At 36.5% G+C, this 9,885-nt stretch overlaps 1 protein-coding gene across 2 annotated transcripts in view; it reads right to left on the bottom strand.

The window, feature by feature from the left end:
* Nucleotides 1-1,017: 1,017 nt before the first annotated feature.
* ATAD2B (ATPase family AAA domain containing 2B) overlaps nt 1,018-9,885 on the bottom strand; it is a 155,858-nt gene continuing 146,990 nt past the window's right edge. For both annotated transcript variants that reach the window (XM_008163070.4, XM_008163069.4), the window contains exons 26-28: nt 7,305-7,432; nt 6,382-6,510; nt 1,018-4,514 (exon numbers count right to left, since the gene is read on the bottom strand). In XM_008163070.4, the coding sequence (XP_008161292.2) occupies nt 4,473-4,514; nt 6,382-6,510; nt 7,305-7,432 (299 nt within the window). In that variant the 3' untranslated portion in view covers nt 1,018-4,472. The remainder of the gene's footprint in view (nt 4,515-6,381; nt 6,511-7,304; nt 7,433-9,885) is intronic.

Below are 9,885 nucleotides of genomic sequence, written 5' to 3'. Positions count from 1 at the left end.
AAAAAGTTTGCCCACCCCTGTTGTAGGACCTGAGTGTACCTCTAACTGGTCGAGACTCTATTCAGATCCCCCTGAAGTTACTGTTTGCCAAAAGAGTGGCACTTGAAATCTATCTAAGCTATTGGGTTGGTGTATAAAAGCAGAACGGGAGAATCAGACCTGAAATAAGATGTTACCAACCTTCTTATCCCACATCCCCTTCACATGCACAGGAACTTTGTATTCCCGAAACACAAGGCAAAAAAGGGGAACAGGATCAAAAATTCAGTATGCCAATTCCTACAATTAGGCATAATCCTAAAGAACTGCACATCTGTATCTGCTCCATGTTCTATAAATTACACACAGCCTTCTAGCTCCAGGTAAACTGCCCATGTGGCCCTCAGCCGGGCAAAGTCTGGGTAACCCTTGATTTACGTAATCTCTCTATTGACAGTTTGTCCCAATTTGTATTTCAGCTTGGATTTCTAAAAATAACCTTGGAGTCTTCTAGAAGCATATCTGTAACCTGGGTTGAGTTAGAATTTTAGCTTTAAATGAACTAAACCACTCCAAAATGTTAAAACAATTTGGAGAAGTGAAAAATGTTCATTACATAGGAAGAAAAAGAGTTCAGCTGGGGAAAGGACTGTGAGACAAAAGAAATCAATGGCCCCACTTTGATGCTAATGTACAGCAAAGCAGCACTACCCACTTGCCATTACCCTACAATTTAACTTAGCTCATTTCCTAACAGTAGGGAGATTTTTTCCTTCTTAAGGTTATTTAATTATAATCCACACTGCAAATTTCAAATAGTTAGCCAAAATTAAAAGTGGATGTTTTCCTTTAACAGGCAAACATTGAGAGCAAAGTTACTGACTAAACTGCCTAAACAACCAAGCAGTGAGATCCCAGAATTAAATTATGCCTACTGAAACATCAATGAAATCTCTGGCTTGAAAAAGGCTGACATTCGGTTAGGAGATTACCATTTCATTGAAATGCAAGAACATTTTTAATGGAACCAAAGCCATGTTTTTCTTGTCATCTTTATTCAAGTATTTCACAGCAGTTATATTACAAATTACAGTAAAATGTTCAAAATTTCCAGAAGTTCAAAAATTAAATAACTTACTTAAAACTAATGTAAAATGAAGTTAAAATGCAAAACATCAATTTTAACACAATTCTGAATAAAACTATAGAATCCAAAATATATCATAGTTGATGAAAGAAGTTGACTTAATCCACAAAGTAGACAAACATTAACCAAACAATAGGACTCCCCGATGTCTAAATAACCCAATGTACAAGATACACAAGATGCAGGTACAAGCCCGAATTCAAGCTTATGTTGTGATTACAAACAATAAAATAAAATGACTATCAGCTGCAGGACCTGACATTCAATATATTGAATGTAAAAGCCAGAGCTGACCCACCAACTTAATCAAAAAATGGGAAGACAAGATAATACAAAAAAACCAATAATCCTATAAATACATTGGCATATGAGAAAAATCAACAATACAAAAGGAGACAAAAACAAACAAAAATTAATCACAGGTGAGATTCAAGCTTGCAAATACTATTAACTCCACAGCCACCAACTTCACCCTAGAACAGTTCCACTACCTCCAATACAGTCCCAATGGCCCACAAAGTTTACCTCCACCTGGCTCTGCCACATTTTACTGATCCAAGAAAAAGGCCTTGCACAGGAGTTTATTTGCAATTTTCACATCAGAAAACAAGGAATAGAGGTCGATTTGTACAAATTCTTGCCAGTGCTATATGGCAAACGAAAAATTAAAGATGTACAACAGTAAACAAGTTTAGACCACATGGATAGATTAACAGCTGCTTTAACTCTATACCCACCAGGCATCTGTAAAGGAAAAGAAAAACCTGATATAGTAATGTGATTATTTGGGCCATAAAGGCAGGTATAATTTTACCCAAGAAAAACATTTAGATTGGCTAATTCTTTTCAAAAGATCTAAAATATTGAAGTTGCAGCTCCTCAGTTAGTAAAGTTGCACCTTTCAGTTTCCATATCAACTTTTAAGGACTATTAAAAGTTATTTTAAAAAGAACTGACCTGTTGGAAGCATTTTAATGCTAGGCGCGAGCTTTAATGCTATGCGTGAGCTTATATTTGCTAGTCAAACTCACTGATGACTAAAAACTCAATTGTTTAATTCATACAAATTAAGCAACATGTTAAAAATGTATGCAGTTTTACCTTTCACAAGTCCTGCTACTACCTGAACAAATACTTCTCTGAATAAGTGAAACTGGAATAAATATTTGTTAAAAAAAAAAAAAAAAAATCTGCAGCAAGAACCTGAGACTTGCAAAAAACCCTTTTACCAGAAACTTGCTACAAAAAATCTGCTACATTTTATTTAATCAAATCTTAAAGTTTGTAACAATTTCCATCAAAATACAAAATTGTTATTAATGTACCAGACAGCAAAATATCTGAAACAGGAATGATGGTAATAAATACTAAAGGAAACATGAAAAAAGTCCCCATAATCAAATTTGAGAGAGCAAAGAACGCCTTGTTTGAAATATGGGGGTTTTGTTGCGTTGTTTGTTTTTTGTTGTTTTTTTAATCGCACTTTCTCACCAAAATATACAGTGTTTCTACATGGGTTGCATTTAGAATAGTATGATTAGATGCATACTAAGCCTTCAAACTTTTTTCTCTTAGATATTAAGAAAACAAGTGGCATTTTGGGGGAGAAAAAGGTCAAACTAGAATTAGAAGGCTTAAACATAAAACACAAAGAAGCACTTTGGATTACTGCAGTAGCCCAAGGCCCAAGTTTGTTTTTCTGCAGTGACATACTACTACTAGCCAAAGACATGGAGACAAGTACCTTAGCTTCAGCATGTAAACGGTAGCAGAGTGTTACAGTTTTCCGTCAACACTGTTGGTAACTAAAATAGAAAAAGCTGAGGTAGCTCAGTATCTCTGCAGTAGTCCAAGACTGTTTTCTCTAATTAAAAACAAAACACGTGTTGCATATTTTGGAAAGACGCTCCTGCAGCTACATATAACAGTTATAATGAACGGTAACATATGGTAACACCAGCCAACCTGTCTACAACATTTTCTACTTATTTGTCTGAAACAAATCAGCCCAGGTAATGTTTTAACACTGAGCCTGTGATAAGACTTTTACTGCAACGTCCTTGCCTCTTGCAACTGCCTAGATTGTGTGTCTCCAATTTCCAGAAAGGAAAGTTTTGAACTACTGATACACTCACTATTCAGCTATAGAGAACTGCAATCCACACAGCCCAGTTCAGAGGTCCACAAATGGCCAATGATCATATAAAGTATCTTCCCCGCCCACCCCCCACGTTAATACTGCTATACATGGCCCAAGGTGTGGGAGCCTGGATTAAATTGTACTTACAGTGAGCTAGGGCTCCAGGACTTTTGGCTAACTGTCTCTCCTTTCTATGTCTATTCAGCAAGTCTTAGCTTTAATAAAAAAAAAACTTTAGAAAGAAACCTGCCAGAATTAAACATCTTTTGTTTCTAAGAACTAAAATGGACAACAAATAAATAGAATTGTGGGAAAAAAGAATAGCCCCCATAATGAATATTCTCTTCACTTCGTTTTCAGCAACATACGAGAGTTTCACTGTGTAGTTTATTTCAATAACAAATATACCAACAGAATAAAAGAATGTCACTGTTTTGGTAAAGTTGTGTTGCTTTTTTCAGTGTGTCTTAGTTTAGTTCTGTAGAGTAAGACAGGCATTTTAGAATCATAATACTGGTTGCCATTCAATGATGAGGAAAATGCAAATCATCCTTTTGGAGCTCTTCATTCTGAAGACAGCTTTCTAACTCTGCCATTTGCTACAAGCCCAACCATTTGAATAGCCTTATCTTTCTCAATTGACTAAAAAGGCACATTAAAGGCAGTTCTAGAGAGCCTCATTTTCAAATTACTGTACATCCAGTTACTAAAGTTTCCTACCACAATGCATCACTGCCATCTTTGAAACAGGTTTCTGTCCATTACCCCAGAGAACAAGAAAAAAAACTGAAAAGGAAAATTTAAAAAGTTGTCCATTTAAAAAAATTCAACCTAGTTAGATCTGCTCTATCCAGGTTCTGTGTTGGTTGGTCTGCTCCACTGTGTCTGAAGTTTCCCAAAAGATAATGCATGTAGAGAGAACAGGAGCAGAAATGAGAGCAGTTTCTGTAGCACCAAAAATCTCCAAGTTGTGGTGTTGTATTCTTTATTTATATCAGATACAACTGTCTGAAGTTCTGTTTGGTTCTTGTAGGCTGGTTGGTTTCAGGTACCTGAGACAATAGCACCAAATTTAACAGAAAGAAAGAGAGCGAGCACTTAAGACCAAGGCTCTGCACATACTTGGTGCAATTGGAAATCGAATGGCTCAGAAGACTGCTCTCCCATGAGCAGTTTAAGAGGATAAACCCACCCATCTCAAAGACATCACAGGAATGTTTCAAACATATGAACTGTTCTTTCCATTTCCTGCAAGAGACACCAAGCATTAATTATATATAAATATACAGCAACAGAAATAAAGTTAGTGTTATATAATCAGATCTACTATGATTTTCTTTTAAACCTGAACAAATAATTTATAAGAAAATAGACAATTCTGTTAACCATTTCTGCTAGTAGATGGAAAACAATAAATGGGAGACTGTTTTCTGCATTAATGCTTCTTTAATTAGTTTTCCTAGTTGATGGTTAATGGGAAGACGTGGGTATACTAAGATAAAACTTCAGTTGATACACCCTCCATGTATTACTAAATGAGGAAGGCTGAGGTATGGACCAGAGCTGCTGTCAAGCAATACTTCTGTTTATTGATTTAAGGCCAATCATTTATCTGAAACATGACCACTGAAAAGTAGTAGTCTTTTTCCACATCATACAAAAATGTAAGGTTTCATAATAACCATCTACTGTCCAGTGGTTAGAAATGAATCTAGTATTTTTTAAAACCTAATCTTATAAATGGACTATAGCAGGGATTGGCAACCTTCGGCACGCGGCCTGTCAGGAAAATCCACTGGCGGGCCAGGACAGTTTGTTTACCTGCAGCGTCCGCGGGTTTGGCCGATCGCAGCTCCCAGTGGCTGTGGTTTGCCGTTCCAGGCCAATGGGGGCTGCGGTAAGCAGCACAGGCCGAAGGATGTGCTGGCTGCGGCTTCCCGCAACCCCCATTGGCCTAGAACGGGGGACCGCGGCCAGTGGAAACTGTGATTGGCCAAACCCGCAGACACTGCAAGTAAACAAACCGTCCCGACCCATCAGCTGATATCCCTGACGGGCTGCGTGCCAAAGGTTGCCAATTCCTGGACCATAGCAAAAGACAGGTTCTTCAGTCTGAAAAGCCTTTTTAAAGGAAGATATTTAAGCCCTAATTGCACTTTACATTATTAAAACACTATGCTTACTCAAAAGTCCCAAAGTACTTTACAAACGCTTCAGATATAGAGCTTCTGAAATGCAAACATTTCTAAGGTGAAGGTGACAGTGACAGAAACAACAGGCTCACAGCCAGTTTTTGAAGATTTTCTGTTGCAAGGTTGCCAACACTTCAATCTCTCTGGTCACTCAGTAACTGACTTAAAGTGGCAATCTTGCAACAGAAAAGCTTCAAAAACAGACTCCAATGAGAAACTGCTGAGCTTGAATTAATATGAAAACTAGACACTATCAATTTAGGCTTGAATAGAGACTGGGAATGTAAGAGCCATTACACACATTGAATCTATTTCCCCATGTTAAGTATCCTCACACCTTCTTGTCATTATCACTACAAAAGGTTTTTTTCTCCTGCTGATAATTGCTCATCTTAATTAATTAGCCTCTTAGAGTTGGTAGGGCAACTCTCACCTTTTCATGATCTCTGTACGTGTATATATCTCTCCTTACGATATGTTCCATTCTATGCATCCGATGAAGTGGGCTGTAGCCCATGAAAGCTTATGCTCAAATAAATTTGTTAGTCTCTAAGGTGCCACAAGTATTCCGCCTCTAGAGAATGAGTTGATACTATTCTCCAGTCTTATATCTGAATTTTATGGATTTTGTCATTTGCATCCTCTTTATGTTCTTTAAGATCGCATTTAATGAGACAGAAACAGAGACACCCCAGCATGGGTTTGATTGTTTGCAAGGGAAGGATAGGGGGATTGGGTCATATCAGAAATTAATGGTCACTGTGTTCCTTAAGCCATTATTGCTTAAGTTTCTTTTTATCCTTAGTAGTTAATATAGTTTTCACAAGAGGATTTCTAATGTGCACCAGTTAATACAGAAATATTGCTACCCAAAGTCTATTGCAAAATTCAGATGAGAAACAAGAGAAATTGTAAAACTTTACCTCTACAAGCTGTGATTTGTCATAATCTTTACGATGCCGATAGATGCACTGACTAAGGAGTGAGTACAGCCTCTCAAGTTGGTCAACAGTCAGGTTGTTACTTCTCTTAACCAACAAATCCAGTAGTTTCTGTTAAGAGGAAAAACATAACACAAATAAAGAATCAAGTTTTTCATATATTCATTCTTGAAATCTGTTTGAGACTAATTATTACATTTAATTGTTTGTGGACAAAGCAGAAATGTGCTAGAAGGATATTTTATATTCAGAACAAGAACATGGTTCAGTATGTAAATAATATAACTGCTGTCAACCGTCTTAAGAGCAGATAACTCTTAATGGAGATCTTCTTTACATTTGTTTGTTTCAGTATGCAGAGATTCTCTAATTACTACACTTATGGAAAACATATTCACACTTGGGAGAAGCTCTCTGTAAACATTCAAAGCCCTTCTTAAAAAACTCCTTTGTTGTGATGCCTACAAAAAAAACAAACTAACTTGATGGGGGGCGGGAAGAGAGCAGATATTAACTCCACTTCACCAATCAACACAACTACATCATCAACCCCTATTACTGCATAATTGTGTCTGCACAAACTGCACTGGAAACACTGGACTGGACTTTTATACCATAATTATTAAAAAGCTTTTATATGTATATTTATTACTGTATCTGCAGATACAGCAGTAAGATACAAATGAGTAGTTAATTTTGTTATGTGGTCACTAATTAAATAAAAATTGCTGGATAAAGAAAATCTTCAAACAATAATGCTGACAGAAAAGATTATACTTTCTGCAGTATAAAATAAGGGAAGTTGGGTCTTCACAATTTTCTGTACAGAGTATAAAAATATCTTCCATGGTGTTTGAAAAGGGTTGGTAGTGGTAATTATTAAATTTAGTTCTCAGTCCCATTACCTTTAATCTGTCATGGTCAACAATTAGAGGGGGTATGATATCCAATGGCTCCTCCGGAACCTGCTCCAGACTTGCAGGTTTTGGGGGCTCCAAAGTGACTTTTCGAGATTTCTTAAATTTCGATACACCTGCAATTTGGATGCAAAATTATAGCACATCAGGAACAACTGATAAAAAATTAAAGTAAAGTAAAATATTTATTAAATGTAAAACATTTCCAATAGTCTTTCAACTATAATGTCCCATTCAAACTCCCACTAAAAATAGCTAATGGCATTTATATAGTCCATACCACCATATTATCGAGACATTGAAATTAAGATTTGACCTTGTGTTACTACTGACAGCTGTGAATAGGACAGAATCATTTGTAAACAATGTCCTGGTTTTGGAAACCTGGCTGAAAATATAAGAAGATAATTAGAATTTACTATTAAAGCAGCTACTGCCCATCAAAGTCAACAACAGATCATCTAGTCTGACCTGCTGCATAACACAGGCCACTAATTTCTGCAACCAGCTCATATCTTCTGGTTGAAATACTGCATACTGAAGGACAATCTTTATTGAAAAACATCAACTGTTGGAGAATCCACCACTTTCCACAAGATGTTCCAATGTTTAATTACCCTCACTATTAAAAGAGTACCATCTTATTTAAAGTCTGAATTTGATTTATTAAAAATGTTTTAAATCAGGCTTTTGAAGAACGCACACTATGGAAATTGTTATTAACTCGTACTTTTTCACCCTTACTGTCACCAGACATTTCAACATTGTGTGACAGGATTAAACAGGCAAAAAGAATTGCATGGGTCAGAGTTTACTCTGACATACCTTGAATCTATTTATTGTATCACCCAGCAACAGTTTCACTGGTTAGTTTAATTCACAATTCATTTCTCTATAAAGTGGTGTCCCCTACAGTTCTAGTTGCGCTTGCTTTTCATTTCTACTTGGTTCCATTTTAAAGACGTATGAATTGCACTCATTGCTATGTGGAGGGCACTCTGGTATGGCAGACATTTTTTTATGTGAGACAAAGCAATGGATTTCTCAATTTTATTAAATGAAATAGACAAGACAGATTTTTTATTAAAAGGCTTAAAGTAGCAACTGAGCCATACTTTGGCCAGGGTAATTTCAACTGGCGATGCTATTGTGATCTCAGATGTCATTCTATCATCATATTTATCATTGGATTAGATTTCTTGTCTGTAGGTCTACTATTGAGACTTTGTTTTACCATCTGAAAAATAATGCCAGGTGCTCAAGACAAGCCACTTATAGCTGCTGATATATGCTTAAGGCACAGGTAGGTTAATTAGCATAATTCTCTATTATCTGGTATACCTTCACATAAATATGAAGGATGCCACTCGTCCAGAACACAGAAGCACATATCCTAACAAGTATAAGAAAGTCACAATGAGAGCTGGGCAAAATTTTTCAGATGCAACTCTTTCACCAAAAAATTCAGATTCAGGTCAACTGAAAGATTTCACAATGCCATGTTAAATTCACCAACCTGTTTCAGTAGAAAAAAATAATCCAGACAAGTTGAAACATTTTCAAAAAGTTGAAACATTCAGTTTTGATTAAAAATTATGTTTTGTTTCTTATTTTGCTTCAATTGTATTTTTTAAGATACTTGGAAATAAATGTTTCGTTTGAAACAAAACTAGGGTGGGTTTTTTTTCTTTTAGGTTTAGCTGATTTTTTTTTTTTTTTTTTTTAAACACCTCGTTTTGCTTCACTTCAAACCAAAATAATTTTTCTTCCTCCCAGACTTTTTGGTCAGGCCACTGAAATGAAAAATTGGATATTTGCAGAGCTCTAGTCACATCTCCCTGAGCTTTAAAAGTTCACAGCGATTCCCAGTAAACTTCTACATCAATATTAAGGCTTTTTTAACTTACATTTTAAGTAAGATTTCCAGATTGACCGGCTTTCACCTAATACATCCCTAGTGTTCCCTTACATTCCAAATGATTAGTTTAATTACCCTTCTCTCATCACAACATTCTGAGAGAGAGAGCAAGAATTCATCATAATTATGCCCTAATTGTAGAATAAACTTCCTTCTACTATTTCAGATTGCCAACTGGTGCCAGAATTGAAAAGTAGTTTAAAGAAATATGTTTATGGTAGCATTTATTTGTTCTTAATAATTGATGTTTATATTATTTTATTACAAAGCGCTCCAAGACTTTTGCAAGTACTTGTGTTATGGGGCTGCTCTCTGCCCCACTCCAGAGCAGGGCATGTTTTCTTCAACATACTCTCAGTCAATGCCAGCCCAGGAGGAGTGATAAGGAGGAGGCATACACAAGCAGAGGCAGGAATAGCAAACTGTCTCTTGAGCACACTAGTTCACTGGACTATCCTACACCACAATGCAAACCCCTTACTGGTTTCATTTAATGTCTGTGACTCGTGTTTTCCTGACAGCACCTCAAAGCCCTACAATAATCACCCCTGAGGAAGGCTGGACACTGCTCCACCTGGAAATCATTGGGACTGAAGGGGGACCATTGGGTATTGACATAAAACATTCTCTTCTCCCTACTGGGCCATGTGT

The sequence above is a fragment of the Chrysemys picta genome, chromosome 3, assembly GCF_011386835.1.
Source record: "Chrysemys picta bellii isolate R12L10 chromosome 3, ASM1138683v2, whole genome shotgun sequence".
In the NCBI taxonomy this organism is placed as follows: Eukaryota; Metazoa; Chordata; order Testudines; family Emydidae; genus Chrysemys; species Chrysemys picta.
The sequence above is the reverse complement of the archived record's forward strand: the minus strand, read 5'-3'. Positions and strand labels throughout refer to the sequence as shown.